The sequence below is a fragment of the Pongo abelii genome, chromosome 9 (assembly GCF_028885655.2).
Source record: "Pongo abelii isolate AG06213 chromosome 9, NHGRI_mPonAbe1-v2.0_pri, whole genome shotgun sequence".
Classification (NCBI taxonomy): domain Eukaryota; kingdom Metazoa; phylum Chordata; class Mammalia; order Primates; family Hominidae; genus Pongo; species Pongo abelii.
Genome location: NC_071994.2, coordinates 70,412,114 through 70,429,343, shown reverse-complemented (window position 1 = coordinate 70,429,343; position 17,230 = coordinate 70,412,114). Strand labels below are relative to the sequence as shown.

Here is a 17,230-nt window from a genome sequence, read left to right as displayed (position 1 = left end):
ACAACTAATGAATGGATAAACTTTGCTATATACATACAATGGAGTATTATTCTGCCATAAAAAAGAATGAAGTACTGATACATGTTAAAAAAAAAAATGGATGGACCTCCAAAACATGCTAAGTGAGAGAAGTCAGACGCAAAAGGTCATATACTATATGATTTAATTTATGTGGAATGTCCAGAATAGGCAAATTCGTAGAGACAGTATGAGGAAACGGAGTGTATGGGAATCACTCCTAAATTAATATGGGGCTCTTCCTTGGTAATGAAAATGTTCTGGAATTAGATAGTGGTGATCATTGCACAACATTATGAATGTATTAAAAACCACTGGATTGTATTCTTTAAAATAGCTAATATGGTGAATTTTACATTATGTGAATTTTACCTTTTTTTAAACTTAAATTCTAAGCTTAATAGAGAACGAAGTGACTTCACTAGAGCCATGATAGAATGGGAGAAAATTAAAGCATCAGTGTAGTGTAATGGGACTCTGATGAAAGTTGGAGAATATACAAAAAGCAAGGAAGTAAAAATTGAAAGGATAGGAAGATGCATTTAGTTATTGATTTATCCAATTTTATACTCATGGCAGGATAGTTCTAAGTAATAAAGACCAGAGTATGAGCAAGGAAGTAGATTGGTTGCTGATGGTCATTAGAGATAAGAAAGCCAAAGGTCTATCAGTCTGGGTTGCTGGAAGGGGTGGTCTGTGTCAGTGTTGAAGTAACCTATTAAAAGACTGTCAGGATTTGGGGTGAAAAGCAACAATGTAAAGCAAGTAACCAAAGTTTTTATTGGCCTAGTACAATTACTTTAGTGTTGGTCATTCACAATATACTAGGCTCTCTGAGGGCAGGTATTTGTGTATCTCACACATAGGAGATAGTAAATATGTGTTGAAAAAAATGAATGTGCAATAGCTTAATGTATTACAACATCAAGAACAGTATAGCTAAATGGCATAAACCAGTAAGAAATATTTTTGCATGACAGAAAATACTAGGAAGTGGAAGGGAGGTACAAGTAGATCAGAACAATTTCCAAGATCGTAGTGCTTAGAGGATAGAAAAAGGTGCCTTTGATGATGCCAAGATCCATTTAACAAAGGAGAAGGAAGAGTCTGTAAAGAACTTGAGAATGTATATAGATTTTTCTTTGAATGGAATGAGGGTTTCAGAGAACATGATGGTAAAAGTTCAAGAAGGGGAGGTCAGCAGGGAAGAAGTAAGGGAAGAAAAGGATATTCAGAGAGAGCAGTAAATAAGAGGATAGCTGATTGGAGGGATTTGCACCCTTCCAAGATACCTCAAGTATTTCCAAGAATGTCAAGAACAAGGAACAACATTGTATTGACTGTCCTAAAGATTATGGAATTGAGCAGACTGACATTCCACAAAGTGTTATAGACCTGAATAAAGTTAACAGATCTCAGGACCAGGCTCACACTTGTAATCCCAACTCTTTGGGAGGCTGAGGCAGGAGGATCACTTGAGGCCAAGAGTTCAACACCAGCCTGGGCAGCATTGAAAGACCCTGTCTCTAAAGAAAAAAAAAAGAAAAAAAAACATTATCCAAGCATGGTGGCACATGCCTGTAGTCCTTGCTATTCAGGAGGCTGAGGCAGGAGGATTGGTTGAGGCCAGGAGTTTGAGATTGTAGTGAGGTGTGATTGGGCCATACTGCATTCCAGCCTGGACTGTGCAGGACCCTCTTTAAAAAAAAAAAAAAAAAAGTTAACAGACCATAATATTTGCAGCATTCACATGGTATGTTGCTGAGAAATTTGGATTTTTGTTTGCTTTTATTCAGACAGGGTTTCATTCTATCACCAGGGCTGGAGTGTGGTGGTGTGAACACCACTCACTGCAGCCTCTACCTCCTAGGCTCAGGTAATCCTCCTGCCTCAGCCTCCCAAGTAGATGAGCCCACAGGCACACACCACCACACCTGGCTAATTTGCTACGATTATTATTTGCAGAGAAGGAATCTCCCTATGTTGCTTAGGCTGGTCTTGGATGCTAGGCTCAAGCATTCCTCCCACCATGGCCTCCCAAAGTGTTGGGATTGCAGGTGTGAGCCACCAGGCCTGCCCTGATGTGTTTTAAGAAGTCCCCATGCAGTTGTTTAAATTGTTGAACCCAATTATACATTTATAATGGAGAATTAATGCTGATCATTATGTAACTGCATGGTTTTAAGATTTTTGGGGGGTTTCAAAGGTCATTAAAAGTTTTAAAAATGGGGGTGGAGATGATACAGATTTGCCAACTCTTTTTAAGTAAAAACATTTTTTAAATCATATTAGAAGACATTCTAACATCAAAAGAAAGTCCCTTATATTGAATAAATGTAATGTTTTAACAAACTTACTACATTGTTTCTACTCATTTCACCCTGAGTCAGTGAAAACTTCACAGACCAGTGTGACACTTGAGGATCACTGATGTAACTCATGAATCTTCCAGAGTGGCCCTTGGATAAATTTCTCACTGAATGGCTGGATAAGAGAATTGGTTGTCCCTCAGAATTTTATGTTTTGAAAGAAGCAATAGTTCAAGGTGGACAGGTTGCTTAGGTCTATGTATAGTAAGCACAGAGCAACTTACAGGAAAACAATCCTTGAATAGAATTCTCTCTGGAGTGTTTGAAGAAGGGATTGGTTGGATAAAATATTACAAGCTCCAAGTAGAATTACAGCCTGTGATGGCTACGCTGTAGTTAGGCTTTAGTTATGACAGAATTAGTTATTTTTTGGAATCTGCTATAAGCATAGATGAGGTCTGAAAATATTATTTTGTCCCTCTTTCTGATTCAGTAGATCTCAACCCCTGGTAGCATATCAGAATCACATTTAAAATATTTTAAAAATACAAGATCTAGGCCTGACCTTTGAAGACTGTGATTGCTGGTAGGGCCTGACATTATTTTTTTCAAAGTTCTACGGATAATTCCTGTGAATATCATATTAAAACAACTATAATTATTAGAAGTTGCTCCAGGGCAAAACTTGTCTCCCTAATAGTTTCCTTCATCTTCCTCAGGTATGCCCTGCAAGGACTCTGCCCCGCAGATGGGGAGCATCAAGGAGAAAATGAAAGCTGGCTCACCAACAGGCAAACCACAGGTGAATTAGGATTCTAGTCTTTACTGAACATACATGCTCATTTTTAGTATTACCTGCTTTCAATTTTTTGATCTTTGAACTTTTGCCAAACATGGTTCCATCCAAGAACATGAGACTTTTATTTTCCCACAGGACACTGGACCTACTTTAGTTGGTGATACACTCTTAGCCATATAGTCTCTCTGTGTATCTCTCAGACGCTATAGATGTAGCAATGAGATGTAGAGCTATAGATGTAGCTCTATAGATGTAGACGCTATAGATGTAGAGCCTACTCAGAAAATGTTGAGAATTAAGCCTCAAGAGTAGAATCCAGAGCAATGTCACTTACTAGGCAAGAGCAGAAGAAACCTCAAAGCATACTAAAAAGACAGGACCAAAAGATGTAGGGGAAAACCAGGAAAATGATGTCACTGAGGCCAAGGGGTAAGAATATTTAAGGGAGAAATGCTTTAAAGGGTCAAAATAATACAGCCCAAGTAGTGTCAATTCACTTAAGGAGATACTAAAATGCACAGGAATCTAAGCCAGACTGTGGTGTGTTGAGGAAAGAGGAAGTGAGGAAGCAGACAAAATTAATGCAGACAACTTATTCATAAAGACTGGCTTGAAGGAGAGGAAAGGAAGATGTTTATATATTTCAGTGTGATTGAAGGTGCCAATAAAGACAAGGTTGAGGATGCTGGAGAGAGAAGTGGAATAATTGATGGTGTGATACAGGAGGGAATTTATTTATTAGCCAATATTTATGTAGTGCATAATATGCCAGATACTGCTCTGAGAGCTGAAAATATGATTGATAAATAAAACGAAATCCCAGCCTTGTGGAGATCACATTCTAGTAGAGGTATACAGGCAAATAAGGTAATTGTAGATAGTAATAATTATTACACAGAAAATAATGCAGTAGTAACTGATTAGTAGGAAGGCTACTTTGGGCAGTCAGGCAATCTTGCCCATTTGATGAGTGACATTAAACTGTGAGTCCCAAATGATAAGAGTTATCAGGCAGCATTTCTTAATTAAAGAAAATGCCCTACCTCTCCTTCCAGCAGAGCCTACATTTTCGTTACAAATTTCTCTCAGAACTACCACAAACTCTTCCTGTTTTGAACTTTTAGGTAAATTATTTGTACGGCATAGTAATTTTTTGTTCCACAGTTATTTCAGTTGTCTTTTTTCCCCCTCAACCATAATGTAAAGCTACTTTAGAATAAGGACTGCACTTCACTTTTCTTTTGTATCCCCAACAGAGTATATACAGTACCAATTTGTTTGGCCCTTACTAAAATTTGATTTTCATCACTTAGAACCTCAAACATTGTCCTCAAACATTGTCCTATCAATTTCTGGTGTATTCTGGCTCCTACCCTATTCCTTCAAATCTATTCCTTCTCTGGTAGTGTTTTGGGGAGTGACACCTTTGATTAAAAAGGAACTTAATGTTTTAGGAACCAGTGACATTCAAAGATGTGGTTGTGGAATTCAGCAAGGAAGAGTGGGGGCAACTGGACTCTGCTGTAAAGAACCTGTACAGGAATGTGATGCTGGAAAACTTTAGGAACCTGAATTCATTGCGTAAAGGTGGTTTCTATATGTTTACCTAATCTGTCCATTTAGTAGTCTCTTCCTACTGTTAAAAGCTATAGGACTGCTGAAGTGGCTAAGTTCACTTTTGGGTCTGGGTTCAGGTTTGCTCACATCCTTTGGACACAGTAGCAGATTTTCTGACTCATCTGGATGAAAGTCCTTTCTGATATTGAGCCAGAGATACACAAGTCTATGGTGCTCTTCTGGCCTTACCCTTCAGCAGCTTAGATTACTGTGTTGGGATAGAATTATCTTCTCTATAAAAATGTCTGAAGTGTTATATATGTTTGTTGTTGTTCTTTTTATTTTCTCCACGAACAGCACATCTACTTTCCAAACCATTTGAGAGCCTTAAGTTGGAGAGTAGGAAAAAAAGATGGATAATGGAGAAAGAAATACCAAGGAAGACTATTTTTGGTAAGAACCAGGTAGATATGAGGGCATAGTAAGAAGCTTCTGTTTCTTAAACATACAGACAATGCGCAACCCAATCTTTGAATTGTTTGTTGGGAAGGAGATAGCAAAACCTAAACTTTGGGGGGGAAAAAGACATCATTGGCTTTTGTTCACAGGTTCTTTTTCTTATGTGGTAAAATAGTCACATAGGGTTAGGGATAGGACCACAGACACTTAAAGCTGTGTGACCTGAGAGAGCCTTTCTGCCAGTTTCCTCATCTGTAACATAGAGTTAATAATAATATCTACCTCTAGGTTACTGTGAGGACTAGATGAGTGTGCCTAGTACACTTAGAACAGTGCATGGTGTGGCCGGGTGCAGTGGCTCACGCCTGTAATCCCAGCACTTTGGAAGGCCGAGGGGGGCGGATCACGAGGTCAGGAGATTGAGACCATCCTGGCTAACACGGTTAAGCCCTGTCTGTACTAAAAAATACAAAAAATTAGCCAGGTGTGGTGGCGGGCACCTGTAGTCCCAGCTACTAGGGAGGCTGAGGCAGGAGAATGGTGTGAACCTGGGAGTCGGTGCTTGCAGTGAGCCAAGATTGCGCCACTGCACTCCAGCCTGGGCGACAGAGAACAGTGCATGGTACATGGTAAGTGCTACATCAGTGAAAATTGGCCCACCTAACTTTGAATGTTATTCTTTATTTTAAAGAAAATAAGTCAACTTTATACTAGAGTGATTTCTAGTAATTTTCCATTTTTCCTTTTTTTTTTTTTAAACTGTATCACTTATTTTATTTTCTGGAAATGGAGTTCTCATTGTGTTGCCCAGGCTGGCCTCAAACTCCTGAGCTCGTGATCGTCCTGCCTCAGCCTCCACCTGGAGAACTTCTTAACTTTTGCCTTAACTCACTATCTTCTTCATTTTTGTTTATTCCTCATTCTTGTTAATACTTTGCAAGAGAAAATAAAATTGTAATATTAATATAAGTTCTAGTAAGTATAGAAAAATAAAACAAGGAATATAACTTGTTCATTACTTCAGTATCCAGAGCTATGCAGTATTAACATTTTTTAAAGCCATTTTCTTTTGTTTGTAATGTTGTATCTCTGTGGTTTCTGAATATTTCTTTTCTGAAATTGTGGAATAATTTTCAAAATTTTTCCAGAATTCATCAGGAATACATCATTTTATATCCTCTTTTCACCTAAGATACCATCGTGATTACCTATTTCACTAATCTTTGAAAATGTGATTTCTAATTCCCATAAAATATTCAATTATATCATAATATATTTAACCATTCCCCCCGCCCCTCCACTGTTGGACATTTAGATTGTTGTCAATTTTTCAGGCATGTCTGATAACTTCCATAGGATACCCTATTAGAAGAGGAACTTGACATTAAAGAGTATAAATATATTTAGTTGTCTTATATTATGCTAAATTGTCTACAGAAAGGTTATACCATTCATACTCTCACTAATAATAAGAGTATTATTATCTCTTTATCATCATCCTAGCAAACACTGGATATTATTTACCTGAATTCTTTATTAATTTGATAGGCAAATTACTCTTTTCTTCCTTTCTAAGGTAAATACCCTCTGTCCCCGCTCCCATTGTGCTTTGGACCTCATTTGCCCCTACCTTTTCTCACTTATATTTTCACCATTTCTGTCTCATTTTTCCATCAGCTTTTTAACCTTTTCTGGTCATTACTGATTTTTTTAAAGTTTTCTTTCAACTATACATCCTCCTCTAGCTATTGCTCTCTTTCTTACCTCCTTTTTGTAGCCAAACTTCTCAAAGTACTTTATGCTTGTTTTTCTCATTTCCTCAGCTCCTACTCCATACCCCATTTCAATTTAGCTCTTACCCCAGACATTTACCTGAAACAGTTGTTGCTCAAGTTTTTAATGACTTCATGTAGCTAACTCCAGTAGATATTTTTGAGACATTCCTTGTCTCACTTGAATTCTCAGCAGCAAGTTACACTGTTAACTATGCCTCTTTCTTAAAACATTTTTAGGTTCTTGTAACACTTCTGATTTTCTTCTTTGGTTGGCTATTCTATCTCTGTCTTTTGCAGACTTAGCTTTCTCTAGCTATCTGATAAATTTCAGAGTTTGTCAACATTTAATCTTGTTTTGTCTTCTCTTCTTGCTCTTTTCTTCCCTAGTTTATTACATCCACAACTAAAACTTAAATTATTTCACATATATAGGGGATTTACAGATGTATATCCTTAGCTCAGACTTTTTCTCTGGAGATTTATATATGCTATGACATTTCTCTAGGATATCTTAAAGATGCCTTAAATTCCATGAAGCCAAAGTCTGATTTTTTTTCCCTTTCTACTCTTCTATTATTCCCTGAGTAAATGACACTGCCCTCTACCTAGTCTAGTTACACAAGACACAGTTTAACTATTCTTGACACAACTTCTTCTCCTTCACTTCTCTAATATTTGTTCCTATTTTACTTCCCAATTATCTCTTGAATGTCTCCACTTTTGTCCAACTGCAGTGCTGCTTTGCTAGTCTAGGTACCATCATCTCTCACCTGAACCACCACCTTGGCATACTTCTTAGCTCTATTATTATTGCCGCAACTCCAATCTTGGAACCATACTGTGACCAAGGAGATCAGATTTTGTGATCTGCATTTTTTAAATACTATATTGATTTCAGTATTGTTTATTTCACAACATTCTATTCTCTGCCTACTTCTCCAATTTCATCTTGCGCCACATCCTCCCCTCTCTCTTTATACTCAAGCTACACCTATCTACTTTTAGCAAATCATCGTCAAATATATATTAAACGTCTATATACTGTGACCTAAGCACTCCCACAGGTGTTAGTGTGCAGCAGAGAAAAGATGATTCTAAGGGAACGCATTCTGGTTGTCCCTGGAATGTGGCTTGCTGTCTTCCATCCCAGCTTTCGACATAGAACACTCTTCCCCCTGTTCTTTACCTAATTGACCCTTATTCCTCAGATCCCAAATAAGTGCACATTTCCTTAAGGAAGTCTTTCCTGACGTGGTGTTTTTCTGTTGTACACTTGTACAGCACCTTACTCTTCCTTTTAGCAGTTATCACAATTATATTTTACATGTATCTCTGTGAATATTTGTCTCCCATATTAGGCTGTATGTTCCTTGAGGGTAGGCATAATGTTTCTTTTTACCCTACCTTTACATCTCCAGCCCATGGTGCATATAGGAATCAGAGAAAAAAGGATGGATGGATAGATATTAGATAAGAAAGGTAAAAATTATTTTTTGGGTTGTCATTTAGTAAAGGGCTGTTTATGTGGTTTGTTGATTAAAACTGTAGGGGTTTTTAATGTATTAACATCTTATGTAAATTCTATGGATCACAGTTGTGGCAAATGGGATATCTCAGAGTTTTGTTTTTTACTTTTATTCATGGTGTCTGCCACAAGTTTTTAAAATTTATGTAACTCTGTATTTCCCCATTGTTTTGTATCTGTTCATTTTATACATGTTTTTCCATCCTAAAACTAGGAAACATTTTCTGATTATATTCTACTTTCATCTATCTCCTCATCTAAACATAATAATCTAGAATTTACTTCAATAAATGTAACTTATTTTCTCAAATAGTTAATGGATTGTGGTGGATTAAAGATGACCACAAAATCTGTGTCATAGTCTCCATCATGATGTAGACTTTGCCAAGGCAGGAGGATTTCTTGAAGCCAGGAATTCAAGACCAGACTGGGCACCATGGCAAAACTCCATCTCTACAAAAAATAAGCTGGGCATGGTGGTGCATACCTGTAATCGTAGCTGCTTGGAGGATTGCTTGAGTTCAGGAGTTGGAGGCTGCAGTGAGCTATGATTGTATCACTGCATCCCATCTTGGGCAACAGAGCAAGACCCTGTCTCTAAAATAAATAAATAAATAAATAACAAAATAAAAAAGAGTGAGGAAGTTATATGAAAAATAAGTTGTACAAACATGAGTAACAAAGATTTAATTACGGAAATGCAATTGGAAATTCTGCTATTACATAAATACTACTAGAACACTGTTTTTGGTTATCTGTTGCTTTTAACAGATAACCAAAAACATAGTGACTTAAAAGAGCAATCATTTTATTCTCAAATTTTGTGAGTTGACTGAGGAGTTCTTATGTTCCATACGATGTTAGCTGGGAATGCAGCGTTCTAGGGCTCAAGTGGGATGGAATGTCCAAGATGGCACATCACATGGGTGGAAGTTAATGCTGGCTATTTCTCAGAACTTAACTGTTCTTATGGGCCAGAGCACCTACATGTGGCCTCTCTTTGAGGCTTGGGCTTCTCACAGAATGGTGGCTGGGTTCTAAGAGGCAACATCCTGAGAGAAATCAGAAGCTGTCACCTTAAAGGCTAGGTCCAGAAGTGGCATAGTATCACTTCTGCCACATTCTATTGGCTTAGCAATCACTGGATCCGCCCAGATTCAAGGAGAAGCAGAATAAACTCTACTTCAGGATGGGGAGTGTGGCAAAGGAGGTGCAGCCATTTTGATCTACTATCATCTGTCCTCTGGCTACAAAATATTTGTGTTCTTCCCCCTTGCAAAATATATTTATTCTCTCCTAAGACCCCCAGAGTCTCACCTACTATGGCATCAAGGTTGAAGTCTAGGATCTCATCTAAATTAGGTCCAGGTTTGGAAGACATTTCTCTCTCTGAAGACTTGTGAATTAAAGGAACAAGCTGTCTGGCCCCACACACCCAGTGTACACTGGTGAGGCAGAGACAGGAAATTTTATAAAATAATAGAACCAAAGCACAGATTTGATATGGGAGATGAAGGACAATGGTTATTCAGTTTTTTTTATGGACTCCAGTAAAAACATTAGAAAAACAATGACTCAAAACTGAAGACACTGAAGTTTTTTCAACATGGAAGATGACTTCAGTCTCTCATTTGTTAAGCTAGAGGACTATGATAGTCAAGTGGAGATGTCCTAGAGAGTGATGAAAACAAGGAACAGTAATGTATGTGAGTGCAAAGCTGAATGATTTGGTCACCAATAAATGTTGGAGAATAAAATTATTAGGCATACTTGAAGTTAGAAGAAAAAAGTCAGTGAAATTTAATTTTTAAAAAATTGCTGGAATATAGAGTACACAGAGTATATAGAAGCTAAGAGACGAATTTTGAGAAAGGAAGTGGAACATAAATAAAACAGAAATGAGGACAGGTGAAAGGAAGAGACCCAATCTTAATTAGAATGGTAAAGTTTTGAGTTCTAGGGAGTACAGTAGAAAAAAAGTACCAAAGCACTAATGTTGGAATCGGGAGTTATTTTGAGCCCAGAAAAAGGACTTCTGCTACCTTATATTAGAGTTCTTTTTGCCTTTGTTATATGTAGGGAGTAATTGAGGGGGCACTATGATTGCAAGTTTGTTTTTAGCTGGTTAAGGTATGGTGCCTGGGAATACAGACATGTTCTTAAAATTATTATTAAATTGGTATTTTATAGAAAGGAATATTTATTGGTAAACAGCTTGGGATAAACAAGATGCTAGAAGGAATATTAGGCAGAGCCTTCATACACTAGTTACGAACCAGTGATAATTTGAATTATGATATGATATGCCACCCCCCATCCTTGTTCATGTAACGATATTTTACTCGAGCCCTATATCTTTTTTTAATATTCCAGAATAGCTTTCCTATTTTATTTATTAACCTGCTTTTAACATTTTTGTACCATTTATTTCTTTTATAAGTATTTTTTTCTAACCTTGCCTCACATTTCCATTCTGTATTTAAGACTCGTGATATATGCATATACCTTATACAGTTCAGCCTCCATTTCCTAATGAAGGAGTTTCCCTTCTAGCTCATGGCATTTTTTATTTCTCTTTAGACATGAAGAGTATTTCTGGAGAAGAATCATCTCATGGAGTGATTATGACAAGGCTTACCGAAAGTGGACACCCTTCTTCAGATGTCTGGAAAGGTGAGAATTGGTTATATAGGAACCAGAAAAAATGGGACATAAATTTGCCACAAGAGGCTTTCATTCCTGAGACAATTTACACTGACGAGGAAGATTTTGAATGTAGTGAAAATAAGGAAACCTTTGATATTAATTCAGTTAGCTCAATTTGTGCTATACAACAGGGAATTCCTTCAAGAAAGGGGTCTCCAAAATGTGATAAGTTTAAAACTCAATTCAAATTTAATTTAGACTCAGTCGGTAAGCAACATTCAGAATATGAATATGTGAATGACTTGAGTTTGAGAACAGATATTCGACACCAAAAAAGTCATACTACAATGAATTCCTATGAATGTTATCAATGTGGGAAAGCCTTCTGCCGAAGTTCATCCCTTATTCGACATCAGATCATTCACACAGGAGAGAAACCCTATAAATGCAGTGAATGTGGGAGATTCTTCAACCGACGTACAAACCTTACTAAGCATCAAAAACTTCATGCTGAAGTAAAGGCCTGCACAAGCAATAAATGTGGAAAAGCCGTCAGTAAAAGTGAAGACGGTAATAATCCAGCACTCCATTTTGGAAACAATTTCTATGAATGTGTTAACTGTGGAAAATCCTTCAACCGCAGCTCCTCTCTTATTCGACACCAAATGATTCATACAGGAGAGAAACCATTCAAATGTAAGGAATGTAATAAAGCCTTCAACAGGAGTTCAAACCTTGTTAAACATCAAAAACTGCATACTCGAGATAAGTCCTGAAAAAAGAAAAAATATTACTTTCAGTCAGAATGCAGAACTCATTCAACATCATGAATTTATGCTGGATAAAATCTCATGAATATAATGTAAGAAAACATTTGTCAGATTATTCTTTAAATGATATCACAGAATTAATATTGGATAGAAATATTATTGGATAGAAATCTATTTGAAGGAATTTTCCTGGTTTTCAGATGAAGCCATAAGGCTTTGGAGTTAAACACAGTATCACCATACAAGTGTTTGTGTATCATTATTTTGATATCCATTACCCTCACCTCTCCCTAGTTCATAAATAGGTCTATAGCATACTAATATCTTCCTGATTTATTGATGAAGTAGACATTAGGCAAAGCCAAACAATACTCTTGGAGTTGATATTTAATAAAACTTAGCCCTTTTAAGAAGGTCACAAGAAATCAGGAGCTCGTGTGAATATAAGAGAATACTTCTAAGGACAGAAATCTCTGAATCAATGGCTAAGACAACAGTAACAGCCATTTACTCCACTCCTGACAATACCCTTTGTTGTCTTGCTGCTGAATGGAGATTAGAGTTGGGAGAGGGTTATCAGCTGCAATGGGAGAAGTATGTATGCTGTTAATCTATATGTATTCTTAAAATCTGCATTTGTTTAAAGTACAGCAGGTCCTTGAAAAACTTTTTTGTTTTGTTATAATGTTATAATGATGTTGATGAGAAAAATATCGATTCCCAGCCAGGGACACTGTGTGGAGTTCGCACACTCTCCCCATGTCTCCAGGTGCTCTGGTTTCAAACCCGAAAGATGTATACATTAGGTTAATTTACATATCTAAATTATCTCAGTCTGAGTTTGTGAGGGAGTGTGCCCTGCAGTGGAATGCCTCCTAATCAGCGTTGGTTCCCACAATTGCCCTGAGCTGCTAGGATGCACTCTGTCCACCCATGGGCCTGTACTGGAATAACAGGGTAAATAATTATCTTACCTGTTTTTATTAATCCTTCTTAAATGTGTATATAGCTCAGATTTATTTTAATGTCTGATATTGGAAGCATTTGGGGTCTTTAGAAGTTTGATGATGTTGTGACCAGACATTTGCTGTAGGAACTTAACTCTTGTTTGTATCCATTAGTCTACGGTAAAATTGGTTTTGTTATACATCATTTCACTTAAAGTTGCAGTTCCTAAGAACCTATTGATGATGTTCAGTGCAGACTTACTGTACCTTTGGGAACTTAGGTTGGAGAGACATCCATAGCCTTAGGTATATCATTTATACCAGACATTATGAAGTTATTAAAGTCTCTTAATACTCTGTATACCAGAACTGTGTCTTCTGTAAACTACCTCAGGATCCCATCTGGTTCTTGAGCCAAGAAGTATGACTTAATCTGCCCCAAAAAATTCACACGGGAGACATTCCCAATTAATGATGATGGTAGCTTTTTCTGAAAGTTCATACCTTATTCAAAGGCAGAAAACGTATACTGGAGTGAACTCCTATGATTAAATAATGTCAAAATCTATGTTTGTTTATCCTTTATATTGCAATACAAGTTTTATTAGGACAAAGCCCTACATAAGTAATTGATAACAGAAATTCATATAAACAAGAAGTAACTTGTAGAGAAGCCTAACAAGAGAAAAGCACTCTGAATGTAAAAAATTCTCGAGGTATAGTTCATTCATCAAAGTACTTACATTAAATACAATGGATTCTGACTTTTTAATTTCAGGTATTCCAAGTCCAATATTTCAGTTTTTGAAAATAAGCTGTGATTTTCTTTTGGATGGTTGAAAGATAGAAGTACTATTTTCATTCTTTATCTCTTCTTTGAACAACTAGCTATTTGAGCCTAAGTAAGATACTTATTTTTTTCTCCTAAATCTCCAAGCTTTCTTTAAAAAGTGTTTACTATGTTCACTAAGTTTAACATAACATAGTTTCAAATAATAATTTTTGGAGTGCATTTAAAGCACTTGCAGAGTATTTATAGCCAATTAACATCTTCTTGCAGCCTTGTTCCACAAGCCTACTATTTATTTAGTACATTGTATTAGCGTTCTCTAGAGGGACAGAACCAATAGGGTATATATAAAGGGGAGTTTATTAAGGAGTATTGATTTACACTGTTGCAAAGTGAGGTCCCACAATAGGCTGTCTGCAAGCTGAGGAGCAAGGAAGCCAAGTCCCAATTTTACATAGAGTTCAAGTCCCAAAACCTCAAAAGTAGGGAAGCCGACAGTGCAGCCTTCAGTCTGTGGTTGAAGGTCCAAGAGTCCCAAAGCTGAAGAACCTGGATTCTGATGTTCGAGGGTAGGAAGCATCCAGAACTGGGGAAAGATGTAGGCCGGAAGACTAAGCCAGTCTAGTCATTCCAATCTCTCCTGCCTTTTATTCTGGCCACACTGGCAGCTGATTAGATTGTGTCCACCCAGATTGAGGGTCGGTCTGCCTTTCCCAGTCCACTGACTCAAATGGTAATCTCCTTTGGCAACACCCCCACAGACACACTCAGGAACAATACTTTGCATCCTTCAATCCAATCAAGTTGGCACTCAATATTAATCATCACATATTTGAGTTTTACTATATACCATCAAAGGTATACCTAAGCTGAAACATGAAGAGTGTAGATTAGCCAGAGTGTGTCTGGCAAGTGTGGAAATGTTAGGAGAGATGATAAAGGAAAAACAAGGGGCACAAAGCTATAAAGGGATGAGGGCATGGCATGTTCAGGAAACATAAGTTCATCTACTAGAATACAGCACTGGGAAAGAATGGAGCTTTCATTTCACATAGAGGTAAAGCTACAGATAGACTCAAGGGGCACATCATGAGAGGTCTTGTAAGCCACTTTATAAGTTTGAGCTTCAGCCTAAAGGTAATAGTGAGATAAAATTATTGTTAACTCCATGTTTAGTACTCTGAAAATGCTAATTTAAGTAACAAGACAAAACTCGAAAGGAGAAAATCATTTGCTGCTGATATGGTTGACCATCATGACAACCTAATAAAATTCATTGAAAAAGTGTTAGATTTAATAAATGAATTAAGATAAGGTAAATATACCAACTTTGCTCAAAAAATAATCTTGAATAAGTGGAAAGCTGTGTCTGGATGGGAAGACTACTATAGAGATTTTGAGTCTCCACACATTAAACTACAAATGAAAAATTCTAATCAGATATTCAATAGGGAGGATTTATTTCACAAAGTGATTATAAAGTTTACTTTGTAGAAGTAAGAAAATAGCTGTGACCATTTTTTTAAAAGCAAGGTAATGAGAACATTACTAATAACATAGTGTGATACTAGTCTATTGACATGTGTGAGACAGTTGTTTATAACTAGACCTAGGTGTTTATAAGAATTTAGCATATCATAAATTGTCACTTCAAATTAGAGTGGAAACAATTCAATATTTACATATATATCATATACAGATATATACATATATGAATATGTATGATATATGTTGATACATTTTTTGAAAATTTGACCATGCTGTAGAAAACTGGTCTAAAAAGTTAAATGCCAATCTCAACCGATAAACAAGGGAAATGTTCTATTTTCACTAATACTAAAAAACTTAAAGATCATATATTGGGCTGATACACAACATATAAAAGGAATAATAACACTCAGTTTTAGTGGGACTCTCAAGAAATGTAACTCACATGCCACTAAGGGAATGCAAATAATTACTAACTTTCTGGAGGGCCAACTTGACAATATATATTGAGAGCATTTAAAAAGTCAAGTTACAGGAGGGAACAGCACAAGTTAGGATTCAAAAAATCACAAGACCACATGAGCTCCAGAGAGTGACAAAGAATGCACAGTCTACACAAAGGAAGAGCAATGGGAGTTGAAGAAAAGACCAGCATCCAGCCTACAAAGAGGAAGAAAGGAGCTGCAGAACTCAGCCTGAGCAAGTGAAAACAAGTATGAGTCAAGAACCACCAGATTCACACTCAGCAGCATCAACAATCACCAAGAGGTGAGGACAAAGATGAGGCTGATAGGGGTAAAGCATGTGCTTCACCCAGGCTCTCTTCCTTCTACTTAAGTATGTCATAAGCACGTTACTAGGCTGTCCAGCTATTTCATTTTTAGAGAGTTGTAACCCAGGTGTTATTGCCATAGATTGCCCTGGATCAATACTCTGATTACTTCACTCATGTCACTCGGGCACTGTGGAATTAAATGATTAAGAGCAAGAAATCCATTTCCAGGGCAACAGCTTTCACCATCATCTCCAGCCTTCAGAAAATGGACACTACAGAGCTCTTCAGGGATGCCTTTGCTTCTTTTTCAAAACATCTTTAAATCTTTAGTGAAGGGAGTACTAAATTGATTCCAATATTCTATCACCCTGGACCTTTGGATTCTTTTCTCTATGGTATGCCAGAGAAGTTATGTTATTAGCTGTAGGTCAAATTTGACTCTAGGCTTTAATTAGCCAACTTACCAGAATAGGTTGCTCTTTCTGGTGTTTTCATTAAATGTCAGAATTAACAGAATAGGTTACTCTTCTGGTGATTTCATTAAATCCCAGGTTTCAGATGTTTGCATCTGTGACAATAAATCCAACCCAAATGTAACTTACATTTGGTCCATCATAGAATTTGCTCCCACACGTATTCTCCAGGCTTTTTGCTAATAGAATTGCCAAGCCTGTTAACTCTTACAATAACAGGTATTTCCTTCTGTAGGAACAAAGAATGCTTGCATTTTCTGTCACGGTTATATTCAGATCTAAGTCTCATTATGACCCTGGAGCCAATGACAAGTGGTAGGGGTGGGAGCCGAAGAGAACTGGTATCAGCTTGTAAGGCAAATGTAAGGTGTAGTCAAGAATATGCTTTAGTGGAGAGAAGGCCTGATACCCTCAAGTGGATAAGGAGTACCATTTCATTGGCAAGATATTCAAAAGAATGGGGTGGCCAAATTCTCAGCTTCATCAGTGTCTGCCCAAATACCTTATGTAATATTCCTCACCAGTTCTCTTACCTTCACTGTCACCAGAATATGCATTTAATTGGTGCGGCAATTCTGCAGCACTTTCTGTTGAGTAGGGTTTGTCAGCCATATCTACCTTACAGCCGCTGGGTTTCAGAGTGCCATCGGGCCTTTTGGTTATCCTCTTTTGATTCTTAATTGTGTATTCATAGCTTTTAGTTGCTCTTCTTCCATATGTTCATTCCCTATTAAAAATCATTTTTTCCACCATAACTAATGCCACAACCACTTGCGCTCTCGACACCTTGTCCTTTACCTGCACTTCTATTCTAACAGTGATAATCTGAGAAATCCTGATGTCCTCAAATGCTGATTTTTCCCCCAACAGAAAGGTTATCCCTGTGCTTTTCTGCAGCC

The 17,230-nt window shown here is 37.2% G+C and overlaps 2 protein-coding genes across 19 annotated transcripts in view; one reads left to right on the top strand and one right to left on the bottom strand.

Annotated features, from left to right (window-relative positions):
• LOC100438173 (olfactory receptor 2AG2) overlaps positions 1-9,039 on the bottom strand; it is a 192,503-nt gene extending 183,464 nt beyond the window's left edge. The window contains exon 1 of the mRNA XM_054524756.1: positions 8,930-9,039. The gene's annotated coding sequence lies outside the window, so the exon portion shown is untranslated. The remainder of the gene's footprint in view (positions 1-8,929) is intronic.
• ZNF215 (zinc finger protein 215) overlaps positions 1-17,230 on the top strand; it is a 51,121-nt gene that overhangs the window by 12,220 nt on the left and 21,671 nt on the right. For 8 of the 18 annotated variants that reach the window (XM_024254375.3, XM_063727839.1, XM_063727840.1 and 5 more), the window contains 4 exons: positions 3,047-3,129; positions 4,581-4,713; positions 5,041-5,136; positions 11,023-11,115. In XM_024254375.3, coding sequence (XP_024110143.1) covers positions 3,047-3,129; positions 4,581-4,713; positions 5,041-5,136; positions 11,023-11,115 — 405 coding nt within the window. 18 annotated transcript variants of the gene reach the window in all.